General features: G+C 41.6%; 1 protein-coding gene across 1 annotated transcript in view; it reads right to left on the bottom strand.

Annotated features, from left to right (window-relative positions):
* The window catches only part of LOC124049094 (junction-mediating and -regulatory protein-like), a 72,424-nt gene that overhangs the window by 20,198 nt on the left and 39,009 nt on the right, over window positions 1-13,217 (bottom strand). Inside the window, exon 2 of the mRNA XM_046370439.1 lies at window positions 9,488-9,661. Within this exon, the coding sequence (XP_046226395.1) occupies window positions 9,488-9,661 (174 nt within the window). The remainder of the gene's footprint in view (window positions 1-9,487; window positions 9,662-13,217) is intronic.

Genomic DNA, 13,217 nt, shown 5'->3' with positions numbered 1-13,217 from the left:
CATCAAGCACAATGCAAAACACATGCAAATACCCTATCCTCCCCTCTTTGTCCTCTCCCACCTGTCTCTCCTCTCCCTCCCCCTGTTCTCTCTCTCTCTTCCTTCCTCTCAGTGATACATAGACTCCTCCTTTAATGAAACAGCCAGCTGTATACAGCAGGGCCGTTCTACTGACTCATCAGTCTGGGAGAAAACACAACATCCAACATCCTCCCAACCAAGAACTGACTGGCCCGTCTGGTATTGGGGTTCATTTGCATACAGCTTTGTTTCCAGCCGTTGGCTCGTTGGTTTCACCTGAGGTCAACAGGTGATTGGACTGAGGCTGAGTCAGCAAAAAAGCTGACTAACTATCCCAGACGGATCTACTTAGCTCATGATATAGCAGAGTTTAGGGATTTACTAATATTTTGTAATTGTCATCACAAATAAGGACAAGTGTGTGGAAACCTTAGATATTAACTAAGACCGTTCTCTCCACTATCCATCCGCTACACGGAGCTGTCTCAGTACCTCCAGGCTCTGATCAGGCCCTACACCCAAACAAGCACTGCGTTCATCCACCTCTGGCCTGCTCGCCTCCCTACCACTGAGGAAGTACAGCTCCCGCTCAGCCCAGTCAAAACTGTTCGCTGCCCTGGCCCCCAATGGTGGAACAAACTCCCTCACGACGCCAGGACAGCGGAGTCAATCACCATCCGGAGACACCTGAAACCCCACCTCTTTAAGGAAACCTAATAGGTTAAGTAATCCCTCTCACCCCACCCCCTAAGCTTTAGATGCACTATTGTAAGTGACTGTCCCACTGGATGTCATAAGGTGATTGCACCAATTTGTAAGTCGCTCTGGATAAGAGCGTCTGCTAAATGACTTAAATGTAAATGTAAATGTAAGATGAGCCAACAGTTCTGGGTTTCTATGGTGGATAGAATATACAGTACTGCAGCCCCTCCTATAAATCTAACATTTAACAATGGACTACCAGCAAGCCCACTAAGCACTTTCTCCTTTATTAGAGCCCAGTAGGCAGCAGGGTTTTCAGTAGGAAAATGTGGCGCTGGACATTTGACCGGCAACATTTTCAATTTACCGGACATTTTAGAAATGTACCGGACCCATATGCATTGAGTGCGTAACCTGATTAGGGCGTACACCCAAAGCACTCAGAACGACAGAAATCTATGGTAATTTATCTTAACAGAACAGGCATGTCAAGGATGCAACGATGTGCGGTCATTCTTACCCAATTCTGATGTGCCCTTTGAACATGTTAAAATAACTGTCCACATTTACTTTTCCTCGGCCAACAAGACAAGTAAGGAACAGCAAAATCACTTGCCTATGTCAATCTACTATATTAGAAAAGTTTAGGCTACCTAGTCTATTGGTCAGTTCTTTGAGAAAGACATGACATATTCCAAACAGACAGTTGTGGGACAATAGATCCCAAATTCAAACAAGCAGTAGGCCTAGGATACATAAACAAATATGTTAAAAAGCAACAGATCAGAACGTTTAGCTTAAAATGTTGATAAACTATTATTTCTTCACATTATAAGTGTAGCAATGCGCACAAGGCAGTAGACTATGCGGGAATGTGATTTCCATAATACAATTAGCAGGAAAACACAGTTGTCAAAAAGGCACTGCACATGCCAACAGTTTCATGTGACAGAGATGAAAATATCCATTTAGAAAGTGAGAAACTCCTCTAGGCTACTTTGAAGCAAGGAAAGACATGCCTCATAATATGTATTATGAGCTCTGACTACAAACATTTATTTGAACAGTCACACAACTAGGAATTCCAACTCGGGAACTCTTTCTAGAGCTCTGACTTTCCGACCTGAAGATCTCTGACGTCATTATTTCACATCGTATTTTCAGAGTTCCAAGATGTCTTGAAAGCACCACAAGATGCTGCAGCAGCAGCTCTAGCAGCGTCTGACAGATTTTCCACTTAAAGGCTCTGTATCTGTATGCTGTACGAGTGTGATAAAAAAAGATGCATAACAAATATACTGTAAACGCACCAATTTAATTACACTAAAGTATGCAAATGAACCAATAGACCGATAAGCATGACCAGTCAAATGTATTTCCATCAACTGGTATTTCCATCAATGAAATGATTGAGATTCACAATGAGATTTTTACCAATTCTATTTATCGGCTGTTTCATTTTTTTACCGGACAAAGGCCAGCTACTACCGGCTAACGGAAACCCTGGTAGCAGGTAGGATTACTGAGACATATCATTGCTCCAGGTTCTGGACATCTGGCAGGTGTACTAGAGGAGAGCAGATCAGTGGAGCAGCTTTGACCACACTGGTAGGATTATCCAACGAGCCCAGATCCTTCCTGCATATCTCACAGGGTTACCCTACCCTAGACGCTGATTCAAGGTCAGTTCAGCGTTTCTCCTCCAAATGGTTGGTGTTAGGATTTGGGGAGGGTAATCCTTCCCAAATGATCCTAGATCTGTACCTACCGGGAAGCAGGTTCTACCCGGATCTCATAATGCTGCATTGTATTCTGAAGGAACTCTCCTTACACATGGCCATGTATGTATGCATGTATGTGTGTGACCAGTGCAGCGCCACAGACAGCCATGCTGGGTGAAGAATGTGATGTGGCCAAAGACAAACAGGGGAAATCACCCCAACCTCCATGACTATAGGCTGAACCCTCACAAGAGATGAGTAAAATAACACAAAATCCTCACTAACACAACACCCTCAGAGAGAGAGGGGAGAGGGCAAGGAAAGGAAGGAGAGAGACAGAAAGACAGAGAGAGGGGGAGAGAGGCAGAGAGTAAGGCGAGAGGGGAGTGGGAGAAAGAGACTGAACAGAATGATAAGCAGCTGAAGAGAAGAGAGGAGAGGTGTATGTGTGTGCTGAGCAGTATTCCAGCCTGGTTTGGTTTAGAGCCTGAGTACTGACCACAGCACTAATACTTCTACTGTTGGTTAAGCTGCTCTGGGCAGGAAGGCAGGCGGGCTCAGCTGATCTGATCCCCCCCCATCACACACACACACACACACACCATCATATTGCGGGTAGAGGTTAGTGTTAACCACATACCTAGGATCAGCTTAGCCTTAACCATTACAGTGGAGTAGGACAACAACAAAACTAGGAGCAATTTCATCCCACCATCTCGTCAGTCCAGTTAGCCACAGAAGCTAACCCTAATGTCAGTAGATAGGACTTAAGAAATAATGTGTATTAGAGTGTATGCTGCTGTCTGTCAAAGAGCTTTTGGCCCACCCTTTAATGGTTCAAATAGCCGACCAATCATCCTGTTACAAATGTTTAGCAAACTTTTAGAACATTTTTCTTTAATCAAATACAAAGTTATTTTACAGAAAACAAAACATTTAGTATGCTTATAGGGAAAGGCACTCAACGTGCTCGGCACTGACACAAATGACTGATGATTGGCTGAAATAAATTGATAGTAAGAAGATTGTGGGAGCTGTTTTGTTAGACTTCAGTGTAGTTTTGTCATTGATCATAACCTATTGCTGAAAAAACGTAGGTGTTTTGGATTTGCATCCTCTGCCTTATTGTGGATTGAGAGTTACCTATCTAATAGAACAGAGGATTTTCGTTCACGGAAGCCTCTCTCATGCAAATTCAGTTGAGTGTGGTGTACCGCAGGGCAGCCGGCTAGAGCCATTATTGTTTTGTTTTTACAAATGACCTTTCACTCACCTTGAATAAAGCCTGTATGTCTATGTATTCTGACAACTCAACAATATATACATTGGCTGCAAAGGTTTAAAAAAAATAAGAGAGACAGTTAACATAGAGCTCCAGTCAGTTTTAGAATGGATAACTATCAATAGACTGGTGCTAAATATAATATAAAATAAAAGCATCACTTTTGGACAAATCATTAGCTCAACGCTATAACTTGTTCAGCTCTAGTATTGAATAATGTGGCTATTGAACAAGTTGAGGAGACTAAACGGCTGTGTGTAACCATAGATAGCAAGCTGTCATGGTCAAAACATATAGACTCAATATTTGCTAAAATGGGGAGAGGTCTGTCCATGATAGGGCGTTACTCTACCTTCTTGACATCTCAGTCGACAAGACAGGTCCTACAGGCCCTAGTTGTGTTGCACCTGGAATACTGCCCAACTGTGTGGTCATGTGCGGCAAAGAAGGAAATAAGTCAATTCCAGTTGGTCCAGAACAAAGCAGCACGTATCGCACTTATATGTACACGGAGGTAAAGTGTCAGTAACACGCATGTCAGTCTCTCCTAGTTCAGAGTTGACTGCGTCACTATTGGTCTTTGATGTATAGAAGGTTCCAAACTCTCTGTTCAAGCAGTTGGCACACAGTTCGGACACTCATCGGTACAACTTGAGACATGTAACCAGAGGTATCTTCACAGTCCCCAGAACAGAGGCTAGGAAAAGCACAGTATTAAATCGAGCCATGACTACATGGAACTCTCTGCCACCCCTGGTAACTCAAACTAGCAATAAAAACAGTACAAAAAAACAGACAAAAGAACACTTTACTGCACAAAGGGGACTGTGAAGAGACACAGCCATTGTATAGATCTTGTATTGTAATTTGCACTGTACTACAGTACCAGTCAAAAGTTTGGACACCTACTTTTCTTTATTTTTACTCATTTCTACATTGTAAAATAATAGTGAAGACATCAAAACTATGAAATAACACATATAGAATCATGTAGTAATCAAACAAGTGTTAAACAATTCAAAATATATTTGAGATTTTAGATTCTTCAAAATAGCCACCCTTTGCCTTGAATCTAAAATCCAAACTTTTGACTGTTACTGTATATATACAGTGGGGAGAACAAGTATTTGATACACTGCCGATTTTGCAGGTTTTCCTACTTACAAAGCATGTAGAGGTCTACCAACCAGTAAGAATTCCGGCTCTCACAGACCTGTTAGTTTTTCAAGAAGCCCTCCTGTTCTCCACTCCTTACCTGTATTAACTGCACCTGTTTGAACTCGTTACCTGTATAAAAGACACCTGTCCATACACTCAATCAAACAGACTCCAACCTCTCCACAATGGCCAAGACCAGAGCTGTGTAAGGACATCAGGGATAAAATTGTAGACCTGCACAAGGCTGGGATGGGCTACAGGACAATAAGCAAGCAGCTTGGCGAGAAGGCAACAACTGTTGGCGCAATTATTACAAAATGGAAGAAGTTCAAGATGACGGTTCATCACCCTCAGTCTGGGGCTCCATGCAAGATCTCACCTCATGGGGCATCAATGATCATGAGGAAGGTGAGGGATCAGCCCAGAACTACACGGCAGGACCTGGTCAATGACGTGAAGAGAGCAGGGACCACAGTCTCAAAGAAAACCATTAGTAACACACTACACCGTCATGGATTAAAATCCTGCAGTGCACGCAAGGTCCCCCTGCTCAAGCCAGCGCATGTCCAGGTCTGTCTGAAGTTTGCCAATGACCATCTGGATGATCCAAAGGAGGAATGGGAAAAGGTCATGTGGTCTGATGAGACAAAAATAGAGCTTTCTGTCAGGATTTGGCCAGGGTTGTTCCGGTTTTTGGTCACTAGATGCCCCCATTGTGCCTTTTGATCTTTTGTTTTCCCTTGATCCCCATTATTATTTGCACCTGTGCCTCGTTTCCCCTGATTGTATTTAAACCCTTTGTTTTACTCAGTTCTTTGCTCTGTGTTTGTATGTTAGCACCCAGCCCTAGTACTCTGTGAACTCTTGTTGATCCCGGTGGACTCTCTTGTGGAATTCTGTATTTTGTTCTTGTTTGTTTGTTTTTGAGTATCTTTTGAGGCTTTTTGTGCTATAACTTCCACCTTGTGGATTTACCTTTTTGTCTTGGAGGATTACCTTTGTTCTTGTGGAATTCCTTTTGAGGTTGTGGAGTTACATGTTTTCCTGAAGAACTTCACTTTTTACTTCATTAAATACACCGTCAAGTACTGCTGTGTCTGCCTCATCTTCTGGGTTCTGCTGACTATTCGTGGCTCAGTTGGTTTAGTGACTGTTTCTCACTCCGGAGACCCGGGTTCGTAACCGGGTCCTGACACTTTTGGGTCTAAACTCCACTCGCGGTGTTTGGAGGAAGAAGAAGGATGAGTACAACCCCAAGAACACCATCCCAAGCATGAAGCATGGAGGTGGAAACATCATTCTTTGGGGATGCTTTTCTGCAAAGGGGATAGGACGACTGCACCGTATTGAGGGGAGGATGGATGGGGCCATGTATCGCGAGATCTTGGCCAACAACCTCCTTCCCTCAGTAAGAGCATTGAAGATGGGTCGTGGCTGGGTCTCCCAGCATGACCACGACCCGAAACACACAGCCAGGGCAACTAAGGAGTGGCTCCGTAAGAAGCATCTCAAGGTCCTGGAGTGGCCTAGCCAGTCTCCAGACCTGAACCCAATAGAAAATCTTTGGAGGGAGCTGAAAGTCCGTACTGCCCAGCAACAGCCCCGAAACCTGAAGGATCTGGAGAAGGTCTGTATGGAGGAGTGGGCCAAAATCCCTGCTGCAGTGTATGCAAACCTGGTCAAGAACTACAGGAAACGTATGATCTCTGTAATTGCAAACAAAGGTTTCTGTCCCAAATATTAAGTTCTGCTTTTATGATCAAATACTTATGTCATGCAATAAAATGCAAATTAATTACTTAAAAATCATACAATGTGATTTTCTGGATTTTTATTTTTATCTAAATAGTTTAACCTACTTTTTTGCAATAATCACTGCCCTTTTAAAAAAAAATGTTTACCAGAACCATGCTCAATGCACATCCACTAATAATAACTAACTTCTGGTAGCAGGCAGTATATAACATTAACACAGGTCTCATAAGCAATCTCTCAAGCACAAGCACACCTGCTAGTGAGTAGCCAACTAATCTTTATATTTAAAGTCTAGACAACTTGGATGTATTTGCTTGCTAACAATGTAGAACACTTGAACTGTTATGAATACATTCCCCTGTCTGACTCAAACTGTTTGAAAAACATAGCCTGTTCACTATGTTTAGATGTTGAAATCAAGGATCATAATATGCTTATTTCTCAGAATGGGAACGAGTTGCCAATTCCTTACATAACTGCGTCTTTTTATGCTCATTGCACATTTATAAAACACAGACGAGACAGCTAGTATAGCAGTTTGTAGCTAAAATGCTGCTAGAGGTACATGGTGCCACTCACAAAAGAAACTGACCATTAATTATCCCCAATCATGTTCATTGATACTTCCGTTTTTGTAGAGTCTTCTCTGTTTTACATTTCTGCACATGAGACATAAAAAGGTTATCATTAGGTTATCCTCTATTACAATAAAATATTGTCTCAATCTGTTTCGGTGTCCATATGACTGATTGCATTGGCCCAAACCTCAAATGCAAATAGCAAGTTGAAACTGCTTGTTATCAGAGAGGAAGATGATGATCTTTCGTCTTTGATGTTGTGAGTGGCAGAGGGAGGGGCTTGGTGTCTGTGTGTGAAGGTGCACAGAACACAGAAGGAGAGAAAGAGACAAGCCCAAAAAGACAAACTCATAAAATTGGGGAAAAAATAAAAACCTTGATTCTTGTAATAGTCATTTGGAACATCGTGCTAAAACAAAATATTTTATTTATTTTTTGCCTTTTTCAATCGTGTCTCATTTAACATTTAACATTTAAGTCATTTAGCAGACGCTCTTATCCAGAGCGACTTACAAATTGGTGCATTCACCTTATGACATCCAAGATGCATACATTTAGTGTGTTTTATTCAGTCAGATCCTTTACTTATGAAGAAGAAGGGGAAAAAACAATTTAGAATGACAAAATGATGTTAAATTAACTCTAAATAGACTATTTGTACACTTCACACGCTTTGCATTGCACATAGTTTATTTGTATTAATCAAATTGTAAAACTATAAGTAAATGTTTTTGCAAATATGATTCAATTTGTTTGGATAAATTATATATTTTTTTACTGTTGCAATGTAACTATTGCACAATGAGTTTATAACTGTGGTGACAACATTGTAACAAGTGCAGAGGTCATGTGTATCACTCCCCCTACTGTAGATTAGACATAGTGAAACACGCAGGTGAAACGTATGATCTCTGTAATTGTTCAAAGGTTCCTAGCAGCAGGATATTATGCTGCAGCACGATGACTTATGTCATATAATATAAATAAGAGTCCCCTGCAAAGACATGCTAAACTGGGTTTTCGATTTTTTTTTTGGATCTAAATACAACTACTTTTCACATCATCGCTTTAAAAAAAAACAAATCGCACCAGAAACACCTCGCAAACACCAATTCATCATTTTTACATGGATAAACAGATAGTTCCTCCAAAACATCTAAAGGAAGTTTGTTCTGAAGTCTCTGTTCTATATCTGAGAGATAAAAGATCAGGAAATATGTTATTGTTTTGGTTATGTATTTAACCCTATTTTAGGCACTAAACTACCTCCATATATACTTCCATTCATTTTTTCAACTGGTACCTGGCTACCTTCAGACTAGTTTAGATGGATCCTAGAGCAAAACAACCGATATGTAAGTGTTCGTGAGAGACTCCCCTTTCCACAGTGTGTGTAGCCCAGATGGTTCAGAGGTTGGCAGATTGAATGTACCTACTTCAGAAAAGTCCCATGGCCATAAAAAAAACGGAGAACACCATCATTTTCATTGAGAATCATCTTTCCATAGTCTGGGGGTCATAATAGTTTTTATCATTTTATTTATTTATTTCACCTTCATTTAACCAAATATTGGCTAATCTGAGAACAAGTTCTCATTTACAACTGGGACCTGGCCAAGAATAAAGCAAAGCAGTGCGACACAAAACATGTCTCATGGTCTGACACAACACAACTCCTGGCTCTGCCACCTTTTTTAATTTATTTATGTATATATATATATATATTTACTAACAATGAATCAATATAGAAAGTACATGAGGGAACACCAGTATATTTAGATGATAAACAATTGACAATCTCCCACCTTCCAATTTTCACAGATGCGGAAGGACGACGTCAGCGGAAGTGTCTCATCACTGCAACTCCCCAACATGCTCGGGAGAGGAGAAGGTGGAGTCATGAGTCCTCCGAGACATGACCCGCCTAACCGCGCTATACCCGGAAGCCAGCCGCACCAATGTGTCGGCGAAAACACCATTCAACTGGCGACCGAGGTCAGCCCGCAAGCACCCGCACCTGCCACAAGGTGTCACTAGAGCGCGATGAGCCAAGTAAAGGCCTCACCGGCCAAACCCCAAATTGTGCGCAGTCCTATGGGACTCCCGGCCACAGCCAGTTGTGGTACAACCCGGGAATGAACCCAGGTCTGTAGTAATGCCTCTAGCACTGTGATGCAGTACCTTAGACCGCTGCGCCACTCGGGTGGCCCCATAAATTCAAATGTATCTAATTAATTTGATATATCGCCCAGCCCTAGTGTGTGTGTTACCTTGATCTGCTGTCTGCGCAGCATGGCCAGCTCTCTCATGTCTCTGAAGGGCTGTAGCAGGTAGTGGTAGAGTTGTGTTGTAGCCTCCAGTAACTCTCCATAGGCCTCATCCTCCTCTGGATACACCTGCAGCAGCTCCACCATACTCTCCATGGCCCGGTGCCTCTCCAGCAGCTACACACCCACAAAGAAGATCATTAAACAATTCAGCAAAACATCAAAAATAAAAAGGAACCAAATAAAACATTTTAGCAGCCAGACTGGTTTAGGAGGATTAGAAGAAGAAACAGGAAAAGATGGGGCAAAGTTTGAAGAAGTTTATTCTGTGCCTCTGAATACGGTGTTATAGGAAAGGCGCTAACAATGGTCAAGAATAGCTCATATTTCAGACTGTGTTGAAACTAGTTCCATTGCTGATTCACAGGAGTAACTGGCACAGTGTGTGGTGGTCTCGGCCCCAGCACATACCATTTCATAATGGCTGTCTAAACAAAGAGCTCTTTCACCAGCTGCACAGAGAGAAAAAAAGTATTTACCAAAAGTTACAGTACTGGTAAAATGAGAAGGATTGAGCGTGTGTGCAGTGCACAAGCATGTGTGTGAGCATGTGTAAATGTTTATGTGTCTGTGGCCATTAAGGTTGAGAAATACTTGGGGAGACCTCTTCTACAATATGGTACTTAAATCGGTTTGCTCCGTTAATGACTAGATCATTCCAGACGGTGACATTTTTTCCCCCTTTATTTATGATATTATCGTAACATTCTCATTAAATAATCTTAGTACGGCAGAAAAGATAAGGTTTAATTCATTCATTTAGACTTCATTTTGAACAAACTGATACAGCCTAACTAATAAAACTGCACAGTTGTGATCTGTAAAGTTCCAATAGTGTATAGTCTTGCATTACACTATATATCGTCAATGTCATTTCACGATAGTCAATTTAATCATATATCGGAACAACTAGGGTTGAATATTTTCCCGGTATTTGACAAAATGTTCCATCCCGAGAATAAATCACTTTTCTCCCAGGTAACCCGGTATTTCCTGCCAAAACCGTAAGTGTCCTTCAAAAGCATAATAAAGCATTGATTAAAGCTTTGACCGAAAATTCAAGAGTGATGCTACTTCAGCCTGATTAGCCATAAATTACATACATTTCTTTCCTTCCAGTTCTCTGCTGCCAATGACTGGAACAAACTGCAAAAATCACTGAAGCTGGAGACTCATATCTCCCTCACTAGCTTTAAGCACCAGCTGTCAGAGCAGCTCATAGATCACTGCACCTGTACATAGCTCATCTGTAAATATCCCATCCAACTACCTCATCCCCATACTGTATTTATTTATTTATCTTGCTCCTTCGCACCCCAGTATCTCTACTTGCACATTCATCCTTGCTAATGTAATTACTTCGCTACCATGGCCTATTTATTGCCTTACCTCTCTTATCCTACCTCATTTGCACACACTGTATATATACTTTTTCTACTGTATTATTGACTGTAAGTTTGTTTATTTCATGTGTAACTATGTGTTGTTGTATGAGTTGAACTGCTTTGCTTTATCTTGGCCAGGTCACCATGAGAACTGTAAATGAGAACTTGTTCTCAACTAGCCTACCTGGTTAAATAAAGGTGAAATAAATAAATAAAATAAAATAAATGTATGAGCCCCACATTAAAGACGTTTAATGAGGCCAAGCCCCAAAAAGCCTAAATAATTGTGCAGTTATCCAATACATACAGTACAAGTCAAAAGTTTGGACACACCTACTCATTCCATTCATTTACTATGTTCTACACTGTAAAATAATTGCTGAAGACATAAAAACTATGAAATAACACATATGGAATAATGTAGTAACCAAAAACTGTAAACAAATCTAAATATATTTAGATTTTTGAAAGAAGCCTTACATTGCCTTGATGACAGCTTTGCACACTCTTGGCATTCTCTCAACCAGCTTCACCTGGAATGCTTTTCCGACAGTCTTGAAGGAGTTCCCACATATGCTGAGCACTTGTTGGCTGCTTTTCCTTCACTCTGCGGTCCAACTCGTCCCAAACCATCTCAATTGGGTTGAGGTCGGGTCATTGTGGAGGCCAGGTCATCTGACGCAGCACTCCATCACTCTCCTTCTTGGTCAAATAGCCCTCACACAGCCTGTAGGTGTTGAAAAACAAATTATAGTCCCACTAAGCGCAAACCAGATGGGATGGTGTATCGCTGCTGAATGCTGTAGTAGCCATGCTGGTTAAGTGTGCCTTGAATTCTGAATAAATCAGTGTAAGCAGCAAAGCACCCCCACACCTCCTCCTCCATGCTTCACGGTGGGAACCACACATGTGGAGATCATCCATTCACCTAATCTGCATCTCACAAAGACAAGGCAGTTGGAACAAAAACATCTCAAATTTGGACTTATCAGACCAAAAGGACAGATTTCCTTTTTTGCTCATGCATTGCTCATGTTTCTTGGCCCAAGCAAGTATCTTCTTCTAATTGGTGTCCTTTAGTAGTTTCTTTGCAGCAATTCGACCATGAAGGCCTGATTCACGGAGTCTTCTGAACAGTTGATGTTGTGATGTGTCTGTTACTTGAACTCTGTGAAGCATTTATTTGGGCTGCACTTTCTGAGGCTGGTAACTCTAAATGACACCAATAGGAAGAAGATACTTGCTTGGGCCAAGAAACACAAGCAATGGACATTAGACCGGTGAGTCCAAATGTGAGATTTTTGGTTCCAACCGCCGTGTTTTTGTGAGACGCAGAGTAGGCGAACAGATGATCTCTGCATGTGTGGTTCCCCCGTGAAGTATGGAGGAGGTGTGATGGTGCTTTGCTGGTGACACAGTTGGTGATTTACTTAGAATTCAAGGCACACTTAACCAGCATGGCTACCACAGCATGCTGAAGCGATATGCCATCCCATCTGGTTTGCACTTAGGACTATCATTTGTTTTTCAACAGGACAATAACCCAACACACCTCGAGGCTGTGTAAGGGCTATTTGACAAAGGAGAGTGATGAAGTGCTGCGTCAGATGACCTGGCCTCCACAATCACCCGACCTCAACCCAATTGGGATATTTTGGGATCAGTTGGACCTCAGAGTGAAGGAAAATTTAACCTACCTCTCAGGAGGCTGATTTGCAGCCAAAGACAAATAAATGGGTAAGCAATACTTATTGAAAATGAAAAGACGCAATGCTCGCTCACCATAGTAGCCATACGTATGCTGCCTTTTCCATGATGATTACATTTTTTGATTGGATCTCGACTCACATTGGTTGAGCAGACCGATATATAGTGTAATGCATTTATTCACCAGACACTGTTGTAAACTACAGTCTAATCATGTTAAAGTTAATTTCAGAATTTAAGTTAACTACCACGTGATTCTCCACCCATGTAGACAGCCTACTCTATTTCAATGAGACCACACATACTAGGCACACTTGAACCCAGACACCCAACTAAGAGAGGTAGGCTACTGAAGTTGATGCAGCAAATTCTGTGTTTGAATAATGCAAAAAATGTCATTTTAATTCAATAGGTAGGCTAAAGCATACAAAGCAGAAAGATGATTGTTTCCAAATAATCTGCGGGACAACAAAAATATTTTCATCCCAAAATTGTCTGTCTGACCGACCCGCAGCATGAAAAATGCTGACCACACCTCAATGATCTCTTTTGGGAACCTCAAGAATGCAGTCCTCTACTAG

Source organism: Oncorhynchus gorbuscha, linkage group LG11 (genome assembly GCF_021184085.1).
Source record: "Oncorhynchus gorbuscha isolate QuinsamMale2020 ecotype Even-year linkage group LG11, OgorEven_v1.0, whole genome shotgun sequence".
Taxonomy (NCBI): domain Eukaryota; kingdom Metazoa; phylum Chordata; class Actinopteri; order Salmoniformes; family Salmonidae; genus Oncorhynchus; species Oncorhynchus gorbuscha.
This window is presented reverse-complemented; position numbering and strand designations above follow the sequence as displayed.